This window comes from Falco naumanni, chromosome 1 (assembly GCF_017639655.2).
Source record: "Falco naumanni isolate bFalNau1 chromosome 1, bFalNau1.pat, whole genome shotgun sequence".
NCBI lineage: Eukaryota > Metazoa > Chordata > Aves > Falconiformes > Falconidae > Falco > Falco naumanni.
In genome coordinates this window covers 38332217-38354395 of record NC_054054.1, presented here as the reverse complement: position 1 = coordinate 38354395, position 22179 = coordinate 38332217, and the positions used below count along the sequence as shown (strand labels likewise).

Sequence of the window (22179 nt, the reverse complement as noted above, 5' to 3'; positions counted from 1 at the left end):
TGGCACGATGCTCACGCAGCCCCATGATAACAGCTGAGGGTACACAGCACAGTGCTTGTGCGACCCTACAGTAACAAACAGGTCACATACATGGCACAGTGTTTGTGCAACCCTACAAAAACAGGTCAGATACACAACCTGGTGCTTGTGCAATGCCACAACAGCTCAGGGGGTACAACTGGGTGCTTGTGCAAGCCTACAGTAATAACTCAAGATATGCAGTACAGTGCTCGTGTGACCCTACAATAACAAACAGGTCATGTACACAGCATGGTGCTCGCACAACCCTACGATAACAGGTCGGGTACACAGCCTGGTGCTTGTGCAACCCTACAATAACAACCAGGTCATGTGCGCGCCATGATGCTCATGCAACCCTCCAGTAACAACTCAGGGTGCGCAGCACAGTGCTTGCACGACCCTACAATAACAGCTGAGGGGGTACAACCTGGTGCTCGTGCGACCCTACAATAACAAACATGTTGGTCACATACACGGCACAATGCTCACGCAGCCCCACAGTACCAGCTCAGGGCTGCACCCTGCTTCTCTTGCAGCCCACTGACAACACGGCAGGTAAATAACCCTTTTTCTCGAGCAACCCTACAGTAACAAACAGATCACGTATGTGGCACGATGCTCACATAACCCACAGTAACAGCTCGGGGGTGCACCCAGCTTCTCTCGCAGCACCTGGCAGTGCTGTGGGTAAATAACCCATTTCTCATGGAACCCTCCAGTAACAACTCAGGGGTACAACTGGGTGCCCGTGCAACCCTCCAATAACAGCTCGGGGTGCACAGCGTGCTGCCCGTGCAACCCCACCACAGCCGTGTGCTACAGGCAAATGCAGGAGCTGCCTCCCCCACTGCCCCCTTGCCCACTCTGCCCCCCACCCCAGCCGGCCTCTGCTCCCCTCCCCAGGGTCCCCTGGCTCCTGCCCGGTGGAGCAGGGGGCTGAGCTGCACCCCACTGTCCTGGGCTGGAACAGCAACGGTGCCTGAGGAGTGGGGAGATGGGGTGCGGGGGGGTGCAGGAGTAAATGGGATGCAGGTGGATGCAGGGGTGCAGGACGGATGCAGGGGGGTGCAGGGGGGGTGCAGGGGGTGCAGGGGGATTCAAGGGAGTGCAGAGGGATGTAGAGGGTGCAGGGAGATGCAGGAGGGATGCAGGGGCTGCAGGGGGGTGCAAGAGGGGTGCAGGAGGGTGCAGGACAGATGCAGAGGGATTCAGGGGGGTTCAGGGGGTGTCGGAGGAATGCAGGGGGTGCAGGGGGATGCAGGGGTTATAGGGGGGTGCAGAAGGGATGCAGGGGGTGCAGGAGGAATGCAGGGGGTGCAGGAGGAATGCGGGGGGGGTTCAGAGAGGTGCAGGGGGATGCAGGGGGATTCAGAGTCATGCAGAGAGATGCAGAGGGTGCAGGAGGGATGCAGGGGGATTCAGAGGGGTGCAGGGGGGTGCAGGGGAATTCAGAGAGGTGTAGGGGGGTGCAGGAGGGATGCAGAGGGATTCAGAGGTGCAGGGGGGAATGCAGGAGGCTGCCAGGAGGGGGCACAGCGGCTCCAGGCGGGGGACACCCACCCAGTATATCCCAGTGCGGGTCAGTGCCAGCCCAGCAGCAGCCCAGTCCCGTGCATTCCAATGCAGCCCCACGGCAGCTGGAGGGGAGGGAGAGGCTGGGGGCTGGCCAGGTGTGAGGATGCTGGGGTGGGGGTCTCTGTGAGGTCCCTATACGGGTGCTGGGGTCCCTATACAGGTTGTGGGGTCCCTATATGGGTGCTGGGGTCCCTATATAGGTGCTGGAGTCCCTAGATATATTGTGGGGTCCCTATACAGGTTGTGGGGTCCCTATATGAATGCTGGGGTCCCTGTACAGGTTGTGTGCTCTCTGTGTGGGTACAAGGGTCCCTATACAGGTTGCGGGTCCCCTATATGGGTGCAAGGGTCCCTGTACAGGATGGGGGGGGTCTGCCTGGGTGCAGAGGGTATCCCTGTGGGTGTTGGGGGGTGAACCTGCCTGTATGGCTGGACAGGGGGTCCCTGTTTAGGTGCTGGGGGCCCTATACATCTGCAAGAGGTGTCCCTATACACATGAAGGGGGATCTCTATATGGGTGGAAAGGGATCTCTATATGGGTGCAGGGGTCCCTACGCCGGTTTGGAGGGGGTCCCTGTAAGTTTCAGGGGTCCTCATGCATTTTTGGGGTCCCTATATAGTTTTGGGGGGTATCTTTATGTAGTTTGGGGGTCCCTCAGCGGTTTTGGGGCATCCCTTCGTGGGTTCCTGTGCAGGTGGGGGGCATCCTTGTGTGATTCAGAGTCCCTATACGGTTGTGGGGGTCTTTGTACAGTTGGGGGGGTCCCTGTGCAGTTTGGGGGGTCCCTGTACCGTTTGGGGGTCCCTGTATGGTTTGGGGGAGTCCCTGCATGGTTGGGGGGGGGGCTGTATGGTTTGGAGTCCTGTACAGTTCGGGGGGCATCTCGTCCAATTTGGGGGTGTCTCTGGGAGTTTGAGAGCTTCTCCGTGTTTCAGGGTCCTTGTACGGTTTTGGGGGTCTCTGAGCATTCCAGAATCCCTGCACAGTCTTGATGGTGTCTGTACAGTTTCAGGGATCCCTGTATAGTTCGGGGGTCCCTGCACAATTTTGGGGGTACCAGCATATTCCGGCATTTCTGCACAGGTGTGGAGGGTCCTTGCATAGTTTTGGGGATCCCTGCAGTTTTGGAGGGTCCTTGCACAGTTCGGTGTCTCTGTACAGTTTTGGGGGTCCCTGCACAGTTTTGAGGATCCCTGTACATTTTTGGGGTCCCTGCACATTTTCGGGGGTCTCAGCACATTCCGGGGTTCCTGTACAGTTTTGGGGGTCCCTGCACAGTTTTTGAGGGTCCCAGCACAGTTCGGGGGTCCCTGAACAGTTTTGAGGATCCCAGCACAGTTTTGGGGATCCCAGCATGTTTCAGTGTCCCTGCACAGTTTTGGAGGATCTCTGTACAGTTTTGGGGGGCCCTGCACAGTTTTGGGGGTCCCAGCACAGTTTTGGGGTTCCCAGCACGTTTCAACGTCCCTGCACAGTTTTGGAGGGTCCCTGTACATCTCGGGGTGTGTGTGTACAGTTCTGGGGGCCCCTGCACATTTCGGGGTCCCCCGTGGCTCCCCGCCCTGCAGTAGGAGGCGGGCGGGAGCCCTCCCCGCCTGCAGGGGTCGCTGTGGCGCGGGCGGCCGGGCCGTGCCGGTCTCTCTTGTTCCGGCGCCGCGTGTTCAGCGCCGCCGCCGCCGCGGGAGCAGGAGCGGGAGCGGCGGGGCCCGGCCCGGGGCTGCCCCGCCATGTGGTTCATCTACGTGCTGAGCTGGCTGTCCCTGCTTATCCAGGTGGCCTTCGTCACCCTGGCCATCGGTGAGACCGCCGCCGGGGGGCTACCGCGGGCCGGGGCGCTCGGGGGTGCCGCCGCGCGAGGTCTGGGCCCGGCCGCAGGCTCCGCCCAGGGGCTGTCGTGATATGTCGTGTGTTTCTCGATAAGGGAGGTGACGCCCGGGATGGGGAAGCCTGGGCTCCTGCTGGCACATGGTTAGGGGTCGCGGGTCCACCAGCTCCCGGGGGCCCGGGCCTGGCCGGTGTGTCCCGGGCACCCCTGGGTGCCCCAGGGGTTGGGGGTCCCTGGGTGCCCCAGGGGTTGGGGGTGCCGTCGGTGCCTTAGATATTGGGGGTCCCTGGATGCCCCGAGGATTGGGGTCCTGTCGGTGCTTCCGATGTCCCCGAGTGCTCCAGGGACTGGTGGTCCTCTGGATGCCCCAGAGTGCCACAGAGACTGGGGGCCCCCTGGGTACCCCGGAGATAGGGGGTCACTGGGGGACCCCTGGGGACACCCTGGGTGCCCCAGAGATTGAGGGTTCCATTGGTGTTTCTGATGCCTCGGGTCCTCCAGAGATTGGGGGCCCCTGCATGCCACCGAGGCCACAGAGTTCCCCAGACACTGGGGGCCCCTGGGTGCCACAGAGTGACCCAAAGGTTGGGCGTCCCATTGGTGCTTCCAGTGCCTCTGGGTCCTCCAGAGACTGGGTGCCCCTGAGGTCCCCTGGGTGCCCCAGAGTGTCGTGGGGAGGGGGGTGTCACCCTTGCCCTTCAGTCCCTCCCGCACTGGGTGAGCACGAACCCCCACAGCTGAAGGCACCGGGGTTTACCTCGGTCCCTCCCATCCCCCTGCTCTGGCCCGCGGGGCTGAGCTGGGTGTTTCTCCTGCAGCTGCTGGGCTGTACTACCTGGCGGAGCTGATCGAGGAGTACACAGTTGTCACCAGGAGGATAATCAAATACATGATCTGGGTAAGTCCCTGTGCTCGCAGAAGCGGGCGGCTTCTCACTGAGTGCGCCTCTGGGGCAGCAGCGGGGCTGGCAGGGCAGCTGTGATGTGGGACGTTGGCTTTGGGCAGAGGCAACAAGCACTTGGGGAGCTCCTGCTTCCCCTGGTCCCAAGGCAGTTCTGTCTCCCAAGGAGGGAGGTTGTCAGGGGCTGCTTCGATTGGTGCTTCGCTTAATTTAACCAGGGAGGTGGTGATCCTGCCTAACTCCTCCTGGGTGGCACTGCGTTCCCTGGCTGAGGAAGCTGAGGCCCAGCCATAGTACGTCCTACCAGGAGCTGCACCAGGAAGGTGGCATTCTTGTGTGGACCTTTCCCAAGGGGCTGAGAGGGAGATGCGTGGGGAGATGTGTCATCAGACCACTGTAAAAATCACAGCAGGATTCCTGCCCATGCAGCTGCCCACGATCTCTCTGTCTGCACCTTTGTGTTTGCCCCAGGCAACCCCCATTCTCTCTTCCAGTTCTCCTCAGCTGTGCTGGTTGGCCTCTACCTCTTCGAGCACTTTCCTGGTTTCATGGTGGGCGTAGGGCTCTTCACCAACCTGGTCTACTTCGGTTTGCTGCAGACCTTTCCCTTCATCGTCCTGACGTCCTCCAATTTCATACTGTCCTGCGGTGAGTGGAGCTGTCACCTTCCTATGGGAGTGGGCCTAGGGTGGAGGAAGCCTCATCCGGGTGGGCTCTGGGTGGCAGCAAAGGTTTGGGTTTTACTGTTGCAGCCCCCGTGGCTTTTAAAAGGACTTTGAGCTTTGTGCTGTACTTTTTAATGGTGTTTGATGATGTGGCTGCGATAATTGTGGGCTGGGCATGGTGATGTGGGAAGTGCCTTTGGTTGTGTGCCCTGGCACAGAGCTGGGGATGCCGGGCTCTCTCGGGCACCCGCTGCCTCGCCTCCAGCCAGTTCTGCTCCAAACTCAGGCAGCAGCACTGGGGAAAGGAAATCCTAGCCAGCCCAGAGCTTTGGCATTCTCCTGTAAACCTCCTGTTCTGGGTGTTCACTGGGTCTTGATAAAGAACAGAAGGGATCTGAAGCCAACTAAAAAAAACTGGCATGTTTAATTGCATCCTGGTGTCACGCTGAGCTGCGTGAGATGGTGCATGTGTGTGTGATCATAAGGAGCTTATGTTTAGAGAAAGAAAAGCTTTGAGACAAATTTTCACAATTAATGTAGAAGTTCAGCAGGGTTACTGTAGAAAGTATAGTTAGAGAAGTGTGTTGCTGAGTTTAAATTCGGGATTTTTATTTGCCACATTTGCACCTTTCCTGTGGTATTCGCCAAGCCTGTTTCTGCAGCCGTTGTAGCTCCATCCCTGGCTGGGCTGCAGGCTGCCTGGCCCTGCCTGGGCAAACCCTGGGGCAGGTCAGGCATGACGGTCTCTCCTCTTGTCTGAGCAGCTGGCACAGGGTTGTGATGTGGGGTTGAGCAGGGGCTCAGATTAGCAGCACTGATATTTTGACCAAAGTGGGCAGCTTAGTTTGTCTGCTGTGCTTGGCTGACAAACAACCAGAGCCATGTCGTGGGCCAAACATGGGAGTTCAGAGGTTGTGGGCCAGCAGCTGTGCTAATTAAACTGGGTTTTGGCTGCTCTGAGTAGATCAAATGGTTTTCTCCTGCTGCGAGTTGCCGAGTCTCCTGCGTGTTTCGGTGTCCTGTGCATGGATCTGGCTTCAGATCTCTGCTCTGAGTGATTTGTAGTGACACCTTAAGTAGCGAACGGGCAAAATTTCCTTCATTGTGACTTTCTGGAGTCCTTATGCATATTTCAGGGTGCTGTCTGTGTACAACTGAAATACCTTTGCTCCTCAAAGCGTTCATGTAGGCAGGATTTTATCCACTATTTGAAAATGCATGTAGCTCTCCTGCAGTGTGTAGACCAGGAGGTGTGTTTTCTGACAGACCTAGACTCTCATCTGAATCTTTGGTGACATCCTTAGGCTAGAGGGACAGCAAAGCAGTGCGGGGTGCAGCGTTTTGTGTTGGGGCTGTCTCTTGCTGGGGCTGTGCTGAGTCGGTGCTCCTGGGCTTGGTGTCTCAGATAAAAGGCAAAAGAATTTCTGATTCCTGCTTCTTAAGAGCTAAGTGGTGTTTTTCGCTGCCAAGGACAGTGTTAACCCTCCTGTCCTGGCTGCATTTCAGCTTGACTTGGTTTACAGATGGCAGAAGAGCTTCTCTCCGCAGCAGCTGTCAGGGACACAGGGGTTTTCGCTGCTTCTCTCAGCGCTACGCAACATTAGCAAGTGTCAAGCTGGGCTCTCCAGGGTGCCCTTGGGGACACTGAAAGTAAAGCACCAGAGGGACGAGGGACTCGACCAGGGCTGCACAGAATGGAGCTGGGGGAGGGAACTTCGGCTGCTCACACCATTTCTCACTAGATGCGTGAAAATATTTTAGCAACAGCAGGATTCCAGGTGTACAGGGGCTGAGGGGAAGGGGACGTGCGACAGGGAGGAGGTGTTCCTCGCAGGGGCTGTGGCAGTGGAGGTGGATGTCCTCTTTCGGGGGCCTTGGAATAAGCAGATGGTATTTTTTCCTGGCTGGAGACTGACTTTGCTGTGTTTTCCTTTGGCAGTGCTGGTTATATTCAATCACTACTTAGCGTTCCAGTACTTCGCCGAGGAGTATTACCTGTTCTCTGAGGTGAGAGACCTTTGGGAAGGAGTCAATCCGTGTTCTTCCAGCCAGCGTGGAGCTGCTGGTGGGAGGGGGAAGAGGAAAATGCTATTTTTTCAGTCAGCAGTAAGACACGCTGAGGATATTTTTCGTAGACCTTCCCTGGGGGTTCCTGTGCTCATTCCCTCAGAAGTACCAGGAAAGCGATGGTTTCTTTTCTCAGCTGTGAGCTTGGGCCTTTCTCACCCAACTCCAGAGCAGAAGAAATACCGAATGTTAAGCACAGATTATTTTTTTTTCTGAAATGCTAAAAACTAGGAAAGTAGAAAATAATCTTTTTTTTTTAATAAGCTAACCACAAGTAACTTCCCTTTTGGAATTATTGTTCATTATTTTTATGTCTTCTACACACTAATTCTTCTGTGTCACCGTTCTCACACCTGCCAAGACAAAGGTCTAGATTCACCAAGAGGCTTGTTTGGGCCCAACAGTAGCTGCCACTTGGTGCAAATTTAAAAAAAAAAACAAACACCCTCCACCAAAAATAAAAGAAACAACAACCTTTTAATGAAGTTTAACACTTCTCCAGCATTTGCATGCACAGGGAAGCTGGTGTGGCAGCTTGGTACCAGCGTCCCACCCCAGGGCAGGAGGAGCCAAGCCCAGGTCTTGGCTCTTCCTTTTAGTCCCTGGAAGGTGTAAAGAGGATTTAATTAGTAATAACAGCACGACCAATTTCCTCCTTTTTAATTCTGTTCTTTAATTCTGGGTTTTGGGAGCAGTAAGGGTTTTCGGGCACCTAAGACAGGAGCAAGGGCTTTTCCTGTGTGCCCTGTCCTTCCGTGGAAGTTACTGAGTGAATTTTATCCCCTTATCAGCTTTGCAGGGCAACGCTATCTCTGCACCCGAGAGACTCGGGAGAGATTGAGTTGCAGTTCTCTCCCTTCAGTGCCCTTTCTCTTGAGGGGTTCAGGTAGGAACTTGGGGTGTGTCATAGGGAGCTACAGCTGGGGCTAAGGCAGCGCTTGTGGGCATCAGCCTGGACAGAAGTCAGTGTGTGAAGGGCTCCTGGGTGCGTTGTGGCTCAGTCCTCACTGCCTCTCTTGCTCTGCCTGCAGGTTCTCGCCTACTTCACGTTCTGCCTGTGGTTAATTCCTTTTGCATTTTTTGTCTCTTTGTCGGCTGGAGAGAACGTCCTGCCTTCCACGGTGCAGCCTGGAGGTGAGCATTCCCAAAGCCCGGGCAGACACCTGCTGGATTTATTTTGACAGGGGCTGTGCTCAGCCTACCCCATTCCCTCCGCACAGAGTGGGGAGCAGGGTCAGCTAGTTGGGTAAACCCTTCCAAAAGCCAAGGCAGGAAAAAGGGGGGCTTCTGCAGGGTGAGGGCTGTTCCAGCTTTGCATCCTGCTTCTCTCTGGTCCTGGGGCCCTGTCCTTTTCCTCCCTACACCTTCAAGAAAGGGAGCTCAGGATCTGGGCTCCCTGTCAGTGGCTGCTGGGAGCACCCAGGCAGGCTAGATGTGAGCAAACCGAAAAATTCCATGCTTTAAAGACGGCTCATGCATTGCCCTGAAATCAAGATGACCCATCCCAGGGCTCCCATGGCCGTCAGTGGGTTTGTGTTTGATTGTTTTTCCCTTTTCTCTGCAGACGACGTGGTTTCCAACTACTTCACCAAGGGGAAGAGGGGTAAGCGTTCCGGTATCCTACTCATCTTCTCTTTCATCAAGGAGGCCATCCTGCCTAGCCGACAGAAGATTTACTGAGCCCCAGAGGCAGCCAACATTGGCTGCGGTGACGGAGCAGGGCAGACCCAAACTGTGCAGAGGGCTGCGAGGGAGCACTGTCCCCAGGCCTCGCTCGAACCCTCCTTGATGTTTCTCAAAGGGATTTTGCTAGGAACGTATAAACTGGGCAGTGACCGGAGGTGCCAGCAGCGCTGGACACGCGCGGGGAGGGCTCGCACCTTTTTATACAGCTCTGCTGATCCCCCGGGACTGCGTGCAAGAAGGATGTTTGGCTCCAGCTGAGCGCAAGGAGTGTCTGGCCCCCCCAGCGCTGCCCACCCTGCTCAGGGACCTGGGAGGCATTGTCACCTGCTGGGGTTTAAAGCCAGGAGTTTGCGCATGGTGTAGTTTGGCTGTGGGGGAACCATTCCCTCAGAGTGGTGGCAGAACGTGCTTGACGTTTAAATGAGTTTTACACAGAGCCATTAATTAAAAAAAAAAAAAAAAGAATAAAGTAATCAAACTGTCAAACTCCCGCATATTCCTGCTGGGAGCCTGCCAGCGCTGGAGGATGCCGGCATCCCTCTGTGTGGCATGCGTCGGGAGGGGAGCATGAGGGCAGGCACTTCTCCCTGTGCTCTGCAGCTGCAGGGAGGTGACCTGGAAGGACTCGACGCTGCGTTTTGTGTGATTTTAATGTTGGAAATACCCACTCTTCTCTTCTCTGGTTTTGCTGGAAGCCTCCCTGAGTGGCCAGGATGCTGCAGTAGTGCTGGCTGGCTGAGCGAGGCCCCAGGAAGCCATTTCACAGAAAGCAATTCTCCACTCCATGTGAGGGGAATGAGATGCTGAGCGGGTCACCGTGACTTCCCTTGGGTTTCATCTGCTTGGTGTTCCCAGTGCTGCTAAACTCACCAGGGCTTTCCTTTCCTAAAGGGAAAAAAAAAGTAGATGATCATACTGAGAAGGAGGTGAACCCTTTGTTCTTGTTCGTCGTAATCACAAACCCCCTCTTTTTATCCTCCCCCTTTCTGCTTTGTTGCTGGTCACCTTCAGCCTGTGCCAGAGCCAGGTGTCCCCACGCTAGCCAGGAGCCAGGGCTGTGTGCGGCTGTAGCGCAGGAATGCCTGGGCACTGACAGCGCATTTCACAGCTTGGGAAGGCTTTTTGAGGTATTTCAGAAGAAAATGGTTCATTTTCCTCTTGTGGCCAGTTCTGGCTGAAGGCGAAAGTGAGGCACGTGGTCCCACCACACCCCTCCCTGCCACAGGTATGTTCAGGGCCCACTAACACTGGTGTGATCTGATGCTCATAGAGTAGATGTGTGGTTTCTGTTTGAGAGCTGCTCCTCTAATAAAGGTTATAGATGGAAGTTCACCTTATTGGAGAGGCTGGATGCGGTGGCATCCCTCTGGCTCACAAGTGTTCAGCTCCCATGTTGAGCCGGTGTCACGTAAGGAAATTACCCTCTGTGCTTGCTGGTGTTTTTTTTATACTTTTAGACAAAAACTGGAGGACAAGAGAGCTGTTGAGGGGACCCGAGGGCTGCAGAAGGCATGTTGCAGAGGCCTTGGGAGATGCTGATCACTGAAAGGGGTTAGCAGGAGGTGTTTATACAGAGCTCTTTGTTATCGGGGAGTTGCAGAAAGGTGAAAGCACTGAAAGCAAAGCAGAGTGATTAGCAGCAGGCAAAGCAGGCAAGAAGATGCAAGGGTAGGGGTAGGAGAAGAGCATTGGCCTTGCCTGTAGAGCTGGGAAGCTCCCTAGCAAAGCTGCTCCCTGGCTCGGGTGCTGTGCTGTAATTTTGCTTCAAGGCCACAGGGTGGGGGACGCTGGGCCCCCCTGCCCCTGCTCACTGCCTGGGCAAGCAGAAGGACAAGCCGGATGCTTTTGCTCCCTTCCCTGAAGCTTAACCTTGGCCACATTTAGGCTGAAGAACAGGGCTCCAGCCATGGAGGAGGGAGGCAGAGGCCAGCAGCGCAGGGGGTGGCACCAGGGGGGCAGCAGGCTGCTGGGAAGCTCTGGATGTGTGTTCACAGCTCTGCTCTAAACTGTGCTTCACAGTTTCCATCGCCTCGGGTGCAGGCAGCTGGGCCCGGGCAGGCGAGAGGCGCTGGCCAGGGGCAGCAGGAGAGGCAAAGCCCCCCCTGAGCCAGGTCTGCGTGGCCGAGGATGGCAGGGCAAGCACCGTGCCTCTCACCAGCCTTTGCTCAGATTTTAAGTTTAGTTTTACCTCATAGAACATGATGCAGGAGGGATGGAAAACTCCTTGAGAGCTGTCAGTGCCACGATGGGAAGAGCAGGGCATGATGGAGGGCTCTTTCTGCAGGGTACAGCAGTAAAAGCTGAGCCCTGGGACTCCTGCCACTAACCTAGTGGATAGGATGTAAATGGAGAAGATCAGTAGCTCTAATGTCCCTTTTACCAAGTCTTTTTAATCCTTGTTTGCCTGTTCACTTAGCCAGAAAGCAAGGGTAGATTACTTTGTATTTTTCCAGATGACAAATCCATTTTTCCTGACTATGGCTTGTGATCATTGGGTGTTTTAAGATGTTAATGACACACATTTCTTTGAGCTGAACCAGATTCAGAGAAGACAAGTAATAGCGAGCGAAACCCTATAAATATTTAAAAGGCAAGCACCAGAAAAAGCACACACACACACACACCAAAGGCTACAGCTGCACGGGAGAAGGTAAGGCTGTGGGGCTATGAGGACCATGCTCTGCTCCCCGGCTGGGCTCTTGTCTCCTGCCGTAACCAGAGAGGTTTGGGGCTGGCTCCTGAAAATGCACCCTCTCACGGGAGCCCGGCTTTGGTCAAAACGCCCTGTTCCTTGCCCTGAAACCTGGGAAACCTGGTGAATAAGATCTAAAATCCCTGATTATTCCTAGGGCTGAGGCGAGGATGCTCCAGAGCCCACCCACAGTGGGTTTGCAAGAAGCTGTAGCTTAAAAAGAAGTGTGAATTACCGCTGTGATTAAGTATTGAAGAGTCATGTATATTAATACGCAGCTGCCCTCCGGAGCATCTCTGCCTGCTCGGCCCCTCTGCCCTGGCTGCGGGGGCTCCAGCAGCTTGGGGACGGTGCAGCCAGCTGGGCACGGCTTTCCCATCCGGCGGGAGCAGAGCCGGCATTGATTTTCATGGGTGTTTGGAGGGTGTAATCAGGGGAGAGGAATTCACTCGATACGGAGCGGGCAGCGCGGCGGTGGGAAAGGGCAGGCGGCTGATGAGTAACCGTGCTGGGGCCACGACATTTTCCCCAATGGCTCCCAGCAGGTGCACAGAGGAGGCTGGATTCAGCAGGGATCGAAAGGTGAGAGCCCGGTGGTGCTGGGTCCCTCATGATTGGAATCACCTAAAAACCTGGATTTGGAGAAACTTGGCTCCAGGGGAGAGGAGGAGCAGGGGGGGCAGCCTGGCTCCAGCCTCCCTGGGCTTTCTGCACTGGTGAAGCTGGTCTTGGTGCTGTGGTCCCTGTGGCTCTTGCCTTCTTTTCCAGTAAGAGGATCTGTTGAACAAGCTGACATTCATCCTTTAGTTTGGTGAGCTCGTACATCTCGCAAGCAGCCTTTCCTTGTCTGCTTTCCACATGATAGCCCTCAGGTGTCTGGAGAATCGAAAGGCCAGGACGAAAAACGCTTGGTAATTAGAAAGATCAGCTCCTTGCCTTAAATATTTTAGTTCAAGTTGGCTATGCTTTCAAGAAGGAGAAAGAAAATGTACTTAAAAAAGCAGAGTGATGGAGTGCTGTAACACTCCAGGCTGTCCTCAGGGAACGGGGGACCGCAGCTACCACAGGTCCACTGGGCAGGGACCTGTCCCCTCCTTGGGTGCATCCAAGCCAGCTCACCCTTTCTCTGGTGCCACCATGGCCGCGGAGCAGGTTTCCTGGCATGTCATTAGTGCTTTGGGCCATTTGGCCTGATCCCAGACAGCTCTTTAATTACTGCAAAAAGGCATTATGAAATCATTGGCTGGAAGCGGGAGGTACATAAATCCAGACTACAACTAACGCCGGTGTTTTTAACAGGAGGATAATTAACTTTGGGAGGGAGAATCAGCGTGGAATGGGCACGCTCCTCAGGAGCAGCCACGGCTTGTGCACTGCTGAGATACACAATGGCATAAACTGGAGAAGAGAGAAGGCATCCTGGGTTGGGCGGCTGGCTTAGCCCTCTATAGGGGATGCAGGATGTATGTGCCTGCTTCTATAGGGGCCCACACAAGCGATGGGCAGCACAAACCTGCCCTAACACCCTCCATGTCCCTGTGGCATCGTCTGAAGGAAGGGGTGCCCCCCTCCGCCTGCAGAAGGGACGTTTGAGGAGCCACCAGCTCCCCATCACATGGCTTCCCCCTCGAAAACCATGCTCTGGCGCGATGCTGATGGCCGAGCAGCCACCACCTGCAGCTCTGGCTTCTCGTAGGGGCTTGGTGCAGACCCAGCTCGTTCTCCCTGCTGCAAGTTCAGGTCTTGAACCGGACAACTTGCCTGCAATGACACCAGCCCTGAGACCAAAAGGGGAATTTCCCCGGCAAATTAACTATCTGGTGCAAGGGATGAGGATGCTCTCACTGGCTTTCCCCCACTCGGCATTGCCTGCCTGCCATAAAACAGCGGAGCTGGAGAAACCACAATTAAATTAAGGTTATGTTTGGGTTTGAAAGGAAGAGCCGTGGCATGGGTATGGCAGGGTTTGAGCCTTAGAGTCAGCAGCTCGAGGGGAAACCCCATCTCCTGTGCACCCCAATGGTCAAAAGCAGGCATAGGCTGAAGAGCATCATCCCTTTGAGCGATGGGGGTCTGCTGGCTCACTGGGGACCCCAGCCTCGGAGCTGCGGGCCTAGAGGGACCGTTCAACCTGGGCTGCTGCTGGGTGAAGCCTGGGAGCACTGGGCTCCCCGACATTGGCGTACCAGGAGAAGTGGATTTGACTGGACCATACTCTCCTGGGAACCCAGGAACAGCTGACCTGAACCTGCCCCGCCCCCCCCAGCCCCCACCCCCCCAGCCCCGGCAATGGGGGTGCAGCCCTCCCCAAGGCTGGATGCAGAGATGGGGATCACCCAGTGGGAGCTGCCTGAGGGATTGGGGAATCCAAAGGAAAACCCAAGACCTTCAAGGGTGTGGGGGTTTCCCTTCACCAGAAGCAGGAGTTTAGGTCTCACTCCCCGGGGTCCCACACAGGAGACAAAAGCAGCAGACGAAGGGCACCATGGGGGGCCCCACCTGCAGACATACGGTGCCAGCCCCTCCATGCTGCCAGCTGGGGCTCAGAGCTTTCCCAGGGCTCCACTGGCACTGAGAGGGGTCTTGCATCCCCTGGTCAGCACCGCAGCGGGGGACATGGGACACCACAGCACGTTGTGCCTTGACACAAGCCCCAGTCCCTTGCCTTCAGGGTCTGGGTGCCATTTACCTCCTTAAACGTGGCGACTTCAGACGTCAAAGGGAGTGGAACACAAGTATCTCCTCACAGTGGGTAAGTGCTGTCATGCGTGTCCCTGCCCAGCTGCCAGGCACCCTGGGGTGGCAGGAGGGTGGGTGCCCTGCTCCGGTCCCATGAGGTCTCTCACCAGGACCAGTTTGCAGCAGCTCCAGTGCCATCCCCATCCCGCTGCCACCCCCTTCACCCAGCAGATGTGCCACTCCAGTGACAACGTGGCATGCAGGCACCCAGGGGCACCTTGCTTTAATTAAAGCACAAGAGGATGCAAGCTACTGGAAAATGAGGGTGAAAGCTTGGAGCAGCCATTCCTGCCACCGTGCTCACTCCTCGTCTCGCCACAGCCGTGCAGCTCTGGCTGGGCGAAGGGCAGCAGGGGATGAAGCTGCTTCTACCCTGGCTCTCCCCTGCCTCTGGCCAGGTGGGAGAGGGGCCGGGCCCTGGGGAGGCCACTTGTTGCTCGTGGTCTGAACGGGACCCCCTCCCCACTCCTCGATGAGCACCTGAATGGAGCTGTGCCGATGTCCTTGTCCCCTGGGGAGAAACGGAGAGACAGATGGAGAGGAGATGCTGAGTGGGGTGTGAGCAAGAGCAGAGCCCATGGGGACCCATGCCAGCACCCAGCAGCTTGTCACCAGGGATGGTGATGGGAGGGGACTGCAGAGCATCAGTGGGGCTAGCGGTGGGACACCAAGGGGACACTGCACCTGGCCCTGGGGATGTTCTCACTCCGGGGGGGGTCATCCAGCCCAAGCCCCCACATCCACTTGCTACCAAGCCCTACTCCATACCAGGATCCGGCCTCCCCACAGCCCCAGCATCCTCAGGGTCCTGCTGCAGGGGGCCGGGGCCAGGCGCCGCGGATGGAGGTGGGGATGCGGGTGTGGATGCATCCACCACCCAGCGCCGCCGCTGCAAGATGGACTCCAGCTGCTTGTCCCTGCCCTTCAGGCTGCTTTGCCGCTGGCTGGACCTCCTGCTCGCCCTCCTCATGGCACCCTAGGAGACACCGCAGACGGCTGAGATGCTGAGGGGCCACATCCAGGTGCTGGGACCCCCAGGGATGCAATCCCGGCCAGCCAGGACAGGCCTGGCACAGGCCCACACAGGACAGCTGCAGCTGGGGATAGTGGCACCCAAGTGTCCCCACACCACTGCCTGGTGTCAACCCACTGGGGGACAGGGCTGCTCACCAGGATGCCCTGCAGCTCCAGCGCCGCGCTCCTCTGCTTGCCGGGCACCATTGCCGAACCCTGCAGGAGGGGAGGGAAGAGATGTGGCCCCATCCTGCTGGCCCTGCAGTTCCCCGGGGCTGCTGATGCACCCCAAACCCACCCCAAGTCCCAGGGCTCCCTGGGGACGTTCCCACATGGGATGGGGGTGTCTGGCAGTGGCCAAGCCCCAGTTCCTGCCTACCTGGCCCAGGGGCAGGCGGTCCTTGGCGGGCCTCAGCACCACCCCGTTCTTTATCCGCTCCATCATCTCCTGCACAGCTCGAGCTTTAGCATCGTCAGCTTCTGGTTTGGCTGTGCAGGGAGCACCATGCTGAGACCCCATGCACTCATGACAGGGCTCAGTACATGCTGGGGTGGGGAGCTGCTGCCACCCTGCAGCCCCCCCAAGCCTGGGGGGTCCCTCTCTCGAGGCCAAACCCAGGTACAACCCTGCCAGGGCTCATCTCCCACCTGTGCCGGGGACTGTGGCTGGCACAGCCATGCATGCTGGGCAGGACAGGGGTGCTGGGGCCTGAGCACCCTCTTTGGGGGGGGGGGGGGGTATGTTGGTGGGGTGCCCCTCACTCCACAGTGAGAGCTTGGAGCAACACCTTTGGATGGATGGGAGATGCCTGAACCAACACGGTGCTGGCAAACCTCTGTTCCAGAGAAACGCCAGTCTCTCCCTGCCTAGGGACTGCCATCCCCGTGGCACTGCCAGGGGACCCCCGTGGCACCAGGACCTCCCCAGGATGCAGAAAGTGGGGGGGACTTACTGCGCTGCAGGTTTGCCAGCCCCTTCCTCTGCCTGATTGCTGCCAGTGGGCTGGAAGGGAGAGGAGAGGTGAGAGCTGCACCCCTCGCCCCCCAAATGCCAGACACAAATGCCCAGCCTGCCCCCGGGACCCCCCTGGCTCAGAGCCAGAGCCACCTCACCCTCCCCGACATCCCGCTGGGGTCTGGCCCCTGCAGCCAGCTCTGCCCCTGCCCAGAGATAGTGCCCAGGCATGGCTTGGGGACAGCCTAGCACGGCAGGCAAGAGCAATGGGCATGGGGGGAGAGGAGTTTGCCCCCAGCCCGGCTTATTTGCCATGGCAGAGACAAGCTGGAAGCCCCTGGGCTGCTGGAGCTGCTTTCCACAGGAGGTGACCAGGATGTCCAGTGGTGTCACTTACTCCACGGGGGCAGCGAGTGCAGGTGGTGGCAGCGGTGGTGGTGGTGGTGGTACGCATGCAACTGGTTCAGGGGTCTGGCTCTGCAGCGGGGGATCCTGGGCCAGCTTCTCCTGCAGCAACGCCACTGCAACAGGGTATGGCTGGGGCCGCGTGGGAGGGCTGCTGCCCCTCGGAGCCTGAGCCCAGCCCAGCCGTGGGCAGGCGGCGCCGTGGGCATCCCTGTGGCACCGCTGCAGGCTCCTGCCTGTGTCGGGCAGGGGTGACAGCACCCACCTTCCTCTTCCAGGCTCAACAGCCGCTGCTCAGCCTCCTGCAGCCGCAACCTCAGCTGCAGTTTCTCATCCTCTGCCGTGGCCAGCGCAGCTTGGGCCACATCCAGCTCCTCTGGCTCCGGCCGCCTGCTCAGCTGCTCCTCCAGCTCCTTCACCTGTAGGAGCAGGGGGAGCTGGGTGCAGCCCAGGAGCTGGGGACCGCCGGTGCCATCCCTGCCAGGGACATGGATGCTCCCCAGTCCCACAAATTGGCTGCTTGCAAGGAACTTTAAGCTGATTTTAGGGCAATTCTAGGCTGGGTGATGGCAGCCCAGGGGGTTGGGGGGGTGCCAGCCCAGTGTGGGGGCTCCCACAGTGTGGTAGCACCCAAAATGCGCTAGTGGAAATCCATGGAAGAACAACCCCTCCAGGCTTATCACAGGGTGTGGGATGGGCAGGGAGCAGGCAATGGAGGGGTCTGATCCTGATCCCAGCCAGTTCCCACACCCAAGGGAAACCACCACCAGCCCTGGAGCTGTGCTGTGACCCAGCCCTGCTCCCCCCACTCCACGTCACCCACCCTTGGGGATAGTTCCTCACCCGCCGCTGCTGCTCCTGCCTGCCCTCCTCCAGTGCCCGGGTCAGCCGTCCCACCTCCTGCAGGGCCACCAGCAGCTGGGTGCTGGGCTCCGCGCTCTGCAGCAGGATCGTGCTCTGCCTGTTCGCCTCCTTCTTTTGCACCAACATCTGCCCATGGGGAAGGGGGTCAGGGAGGGAGCGAGCCCCCGGGCTCACCCCAGCCAGAGAAAATCCCGTTCTGGGGAGGCTGGGAGCAAACCCCATCCATCCTCATCCCAGGGAACCGTGATGGGTGCCTGGGAGCATCCTCATCCTCTCAGGACCCAGGGCTAAGCCAGCAGTGGGCTGAGTACTGGGAGTCTACACTGAGAGCCAGCAGCCCCCTGGCTCTCTGACCTGCCGTGGGTACGTGCCCCCCCAGCACCCACAGGTAGGGTGATTCGGGGGCTGGCCGCACCTCGTGGGCGAAGGCTTCGGCATGCAGGCGCAGGTCCTGCTCCAGCTCCAGCTGCTGCACCACCTCACAGTAATCCTGGGTGACGATCTGGGACACTGTCGGGGACAGTGGGGGCTCAGGGAGGGCCAGGCCAGCACGGGGAGGGGTGTGCCACCACAGGGATCTCGGCACAGCCACCTCCCATGGACAGGGACACCCATGTCCTGGTGATCCAGCTGCAGCTCCTAGCGCTGCACCATTGCCTTTGGTTCACCAGACTGGGTGACACTGGGGAGCTGCCAGCTGCTCCTTCACCAGCTGGCAGGGGGACAGGGAGGGGACATGGGGACCCAGCACCCAGCTCACCTCTCTTGAAGGACTTCAGTGCCCGCTGGCTGTTGCCCAGGGCTGCCCGCAAGCGCTGCTGCTCCTCCTGCCCCATCTCCAGCTGCCACAGGACAAGCCCCTGCTCAGCCCTGAGTTCAGCTGGGGGGGCCTGCCATGCCCAGTCCACCCCCCCAGACATCAGAGAGATGGTAAGGGGCTGCAGGTCAGGGTCTTCCCTCCCAAAAACCCTGTCCTGATCTCAGCAAGGAGCTACAAAGATGAGCAGGAGCAAGGAAAGGGGGAGGGTGATGAAGGAGGACCCAGGGGTTCCTGCTTGGCTGGGGGGTCCCAGTGAGGGTCCCAGGAGGTACCTGGTCCTGCAGGTCCTGGTTCTGCCTCTGCAGGTCCTGGAGCTGGATGGTGAGATCCTTCTTCTGTGCTAGCAGCCAGGAGATCTTCTCCTGCAGATCTGGGAAGGAAGCGGGGAGCAAGGGGGGTGGGAAAGGGGAGTGCAGCCCTCCCGGAGCCTGTCCCTGAGACCAGGCTGCTGGTGCTACAGCAGCCCCCCCAGCTCACCCCCGTCCTGGCCATATCACCAGTGACCCTGCTGGAAGCTCGCTCTGGGAGGTGACTAGGAGGGACAGACACGTGCAGTACGGTGGGACAGCAACCAGTGGCACACCAGTACTCAGCAAGCACCCTTCTACCTGCCCAAAGCTGCCCCTAAGCATCCCCCCACCCCCACCAAAGCTCAGCCCACCGGGAAAGCCGTGGCATCACCTCACCATGGAGGGTTTGGCTGGAGTGTGCATCCCACGGCAGGGGGGTGCCCCCTCAAGAAGTGCATCCCCACAGTACTGACAGGGGTATCAGGCTGCAAACACAGCCCAAATTGACAACACGGGAAAACAGGATGGGAAAGGAGGAAGCGTGAGCAACAGCGCTTTCGTTTCATGTTTTTTGTTCAATGTTAGCATTACTTTCTCCTTGTTTACCCAGAACAAGACCCAGGCACAACCCAAAACCCCGGGGCCAGGCTGAGCCGGGCTGAGAGTACATCAGGACAGGGACAGTGCTTTGCCTCTGGCTTCACTGTTTCTGGCTGGAACCCCCCAGCCCGGCTCACCCTGGAGCTGCTGCTCATAGTGCTGGGCAGGGTCAGGGTCCTCCTCGGGGGGCAGCTCCTCGGGGGGCATCGCGGGGGCCATTGGTGCCAGGCTGAGCCGCTTCAGTTGCTTGTTTTCCTGCTTCACCTGGGGTTGGATGGAGACACCCCCCAGCATCGGGGTTGCTACTGCACCCACCAAGCTGGGTGTGCCAGGGGGATGCACCGGCACCCTTGCACCTACAGCGAGGGGCTGCAGGCATTGGGATGCTGTGGGGGGAATGGTGGCGGGGGCACACTGCCCAGCCCTACCTGGGCTGCGTAGGCTTCGGCTCGCTGCCGGCATGTCCTCTCGATCTCGAACTCAGTCTCCAGTGCTGAGAGCTCAACCAGCAGTGCCTGAGATGCTGGCAGTGGCAGAAGCTGGGTTCAGGCACCTGCCAAGCTCTCAGTGCTGGGTGGGGGTCCCAGCGGGCACCCTGCCCTCCTCCCTGACCACAGCCACTCTCGCTAAGCACCAGCTGAGCCCTGCCAGGTCACCCAGGACCAGAGATGGCACCTGGCTCTGCACCATGGCAGGGACCTTCCCACTCCACCATCCCACTGAGACCATCACTGCTGGCTAAAGCCAACCCTGAGTCCCCGTACAGGACCGTGCTGGGATGTGACACTGGAGTGGGACGGGGCTCACCTTGCTCGAGCTTGGCCAGCTGCTCCTCCGCTTCACCCACCTCCTGGCCAAGGGATGGATGCTGCTGGGGGAGAAACACACACATGGCATCGCATTGGCATGGCATCACATCATCATGGCGTTGCATTGGCATGCAGTATGGCTTTGCATTGGCACAGCATCATGTTGGCATTGGCACAGTGCTGCAGGGTCCCAGTGAGCCGCCTGGATGCTGCCAGCTGCACTGAGGGTACTGTGGCTGTGACACCCCGGTGATCAGAACCCTGGTGCTGTGGCATACAGCCACGGCTGGATGGGAGGGCACAGGGGGACCAGCCCTTCATCACCTCAGTTACAGGGGCAGGAGGAAGAAATAAAACAGAAAATGAGCCCGTGAGTGATACCTGCACCGTAGCTGCCTCTTCATCCTCATCCTCATCCTCTTTCTCACTGCTCCCTGACTCCAGGATGGCTGCAGGGGAACCAAAAGCACACCAGAAGGTCACCCATGCAGGTGGAAACCCGAGACATGTTTCCATCCCTTTGTTTTTCTCAGCCTCATGCTGCTCTGTGAGAGAGGGGCTGAGCACCACCCATCCCACAGGCCAAGGGGCTGTCAATGCTGCTGGACTCGTGTGTCCTAAGGCAATGGGGAAAGTCCATAGGGCAGGACAACCTGGAGCAGAAGGAACAGCCTGCAAAACTCCGATCTGATAGCACCCAGGGGCAGCAAAGGAGCGGAGGGCACTGGAGTAACAGGGCTGCTCGGAGGAGGTGGGAAAAATCCCAGTGAGAGGTTCTAAGTGAGGGAAAAGCTGCCCCAGAACATCCCGCTGCCACAGGAACCCCTTGCCCAGAGCTTGCCCAAGAGGTGCTACCACAGAGTTGTGTCCTTGCTGGGCTCAGCTGGTGCCCACAGGTGTGGAGGGACAGCAACATGACTGGACAGCCCCCAGCACCACTGAGCTTCCCTGTCGAGCCAGCCCTGTGGCACTGGGGAATGGTCTGGGGGATGTGAGACCGCATCGGGTGCTCCAGGGGCTGGGCTGGTGGGTTTGGGGGGGTGGCTGCTTACCCGGCTGCCCCCAGGACAGCTCGCAGAGTGGCTGTGGTACATCACCGCAGCAGGGCAGGAATCCAGCACCTTCCTCCCACCCTTCCCGTAACAGAGCTAATCTGGTGGGGAATGCACTCTGGAATCTAAATCCCCCCCATTTGTAATCCAGCCACCACTGCTGGGACCGTACACTGCCTGCAAGGCACCCACGGGACATGTGTGCTGCCCAGAAAAGGCCCTGGGACCCTTTGCCAGGACCCCATGCTGGGACCTCCATGCCGGGACCCCCGGGCCAGCTGTGGAGCTGAGGCTGTGCAAGCAATGCTGCTCCCCCAGCCTCGGTTCTTGCAAGGGGAAGCTGCACGAGCATGCAAATGCCTGCAAAAGCCCTAAAGAGCAGCTGGCAGCTGGGACAGGCACGTCCCACAGCCCAGAGTAGCAGAGGGACGGACAGACATGTCACGCCTGGGAGCTGGCAGCTGGCAGCCAACCTAAATACAACGCACTGGTTATTCACCCTTCCGCGATGCAGGGCTGAACAAGCAACAACCCTCCTCCAGGCACAGTTCCAGGCTGTTTTCACCCGCTGAAAACCATCCTTCAGCCCACGGCACCCAGAGGCCACCATGGTGGTGGTCACAGGGGACAACCAGAGCCACCCCCACCACCATGCCTTGAGGCATGCAGGGACATCCAGCCACACGTGAGCCCCCCCCATCCCCAACCTTACCTGCCAGCTGCGCGGCACCTTCCCCAGCCCAGGCCATGGTGGCAGGGCCGATGGCACCCAGCACCCCCTGCTTGGCCGGGTGCCTGCCCCCTCACCCTCCCTTCTGCTGCAGGGAAGTGAAACCGGCTACAGCGGGGGCTGAGCACCCCGGTGCAGGCAGGGCTGGCCCTGCCACAGCAGCCACCGAGGGCTCGAGGGGGAACCGAAACTCCCTCTGCCCCCGCTGCAAGTTGCTTTGATGCAGGGAGATGCTCAGGCGTGCAGCCCTGCAGCAAATGCACCCCTCTCATGGCCTTTCCACCTCCGGGTCATCTTAAAATCAAAAATGCCATAGTGTGAGGAGGTGCCAAGTCTCTCAGTGGGTGCCTGGGCAGCTTCCCACACCTCTGCCCTACCAGGCGTGGAGCTCTGTCCATACCGGGCTGCCTGCCTGGGCTGGGCAGGGAGCGCTGCTCCCACAGGGAGGATGGGAAGGGACCAGGGGTG

At 58.5% G+C, this 22179-nt stretch overlaps 2 protein-coding genes across 3 annotated transcripts; one reads left to right on the top strand and one right to left on the bottom strand.

Moving 5' to 3' along the window:
* Nucleotides 1–3254: 3254 nt before the first annotated feature.
* On the top strand, nucleotides 3255–10078 carry TEX261 (testis expressed 261). Its single transcript, XM_040590269.1, has 6 exons — nucleotides 3255–3394; nucleotides 4241–4320; nucleotides 4818–4971; nucleotides 6928–6995; nucleotides 8087–8189; nucleotides 8620–10078. The coding sequence occupies exons 1-6, from the start codon at nucleotides 3325–3327 to the stop codon at nucleotides 8733–8735; spliced, it is 591 nt and encodes a 196-aa protein (XP_040446203.1). The 5' UTR covers nucleotides 3255–3324; the 3' UTR covers nucleotides 8736–10078.
* Nucleotides 10079–14360: 4282 nt separating this feature from the next.
* Nucleotides 14361–21809, bottom strand: LOC121086453 (shootin-1-like). 2 transcript variants are annotated; one of them, XM_040590248.1, is made up of 16 exons: nucleotides 21694–21809; nucleotides 20311–20378; nucleotides 19928–19991; nucleotides 19549–19643; nucleotides 19258–19384; nucleotides 18503–18600; nucleotides 18171–18252; nucleotides 17826–17920; nucleotides 17390–17536; nucleotides 16812–16965; nucleotides 16539–16662; nucleotides 16140–16189; nucleotides 15566–15675; nucleotides 15343–15402; nucleotides 14941–15148; nucleotides 14361–14683 (listed from the first exon to the last, which is right to left on the bottom strand). In XM_040590248.1, the coding sequence occupies exons 1-16, from the start codon at nucleotides 21728–21730 to the stop codon at nucleotides 14541–14543; spliced, it is 1662 nt and encodes a 553-aa protein (XP_040446182.1). In that variant the 5' UTR covers nucleotides 21731–21809; the 3' UTR covers nucleotides 14361–14540. The 2 variants fall into 2 exon arrangements, with proteins under 2 accessions (XP_040446182.1, XP_040446189.1); XM_040590255.1 differs by having other exon boundaries at nucleotides 19928–19988.
* Between the last annotated feature and the right edge of the window lie 370 nt (nucleotides 21810–22179).

Coding starts and splice junctions, on each gene's coding strand:
- LOC121086453 (XM_040590248.1), bottom strand. CDS start 21,730: ATGGCCTGGGCTGGGGAAGGTGCCGCGCAGCTGGCAG. Junction 18,253..18,502: donor ACCAGGACCTGCAGGACCAG/GTACCTCCTGGG, acceptor GTCCTGTGGCAG/CTGGAGATGGGGCAGGAGGA. Junction 16,190..16,538: donor GCACTCGCTGCCCCCGTGGA/GTAAGTGACACC, acceptor TCTCCCTTCCAG/CCCACTGGCAGCAATCAGGC.
- TEX261 (XM_040590269.1), top strand. CDS start 3,325: ATGTGGTTCATCTACGTGCTGAGCTGGCTGTCCCTGCTTATCCAGGTG. Junction 4,321..4,817: donor TAATCAAATACATGATCTGG/GTAAGTCCCTGT, acceptor TCTCTCTTCCAG/TTCTCCTCAGCTGTGCTGGT. Junction 8,190..8,619: donor TTCCACGGTGCAGCCTGGAG/GTGAGCATTCCC, acceptor TTTTCTCTGCAG/ACGACGTGGTTTCCAACTAC.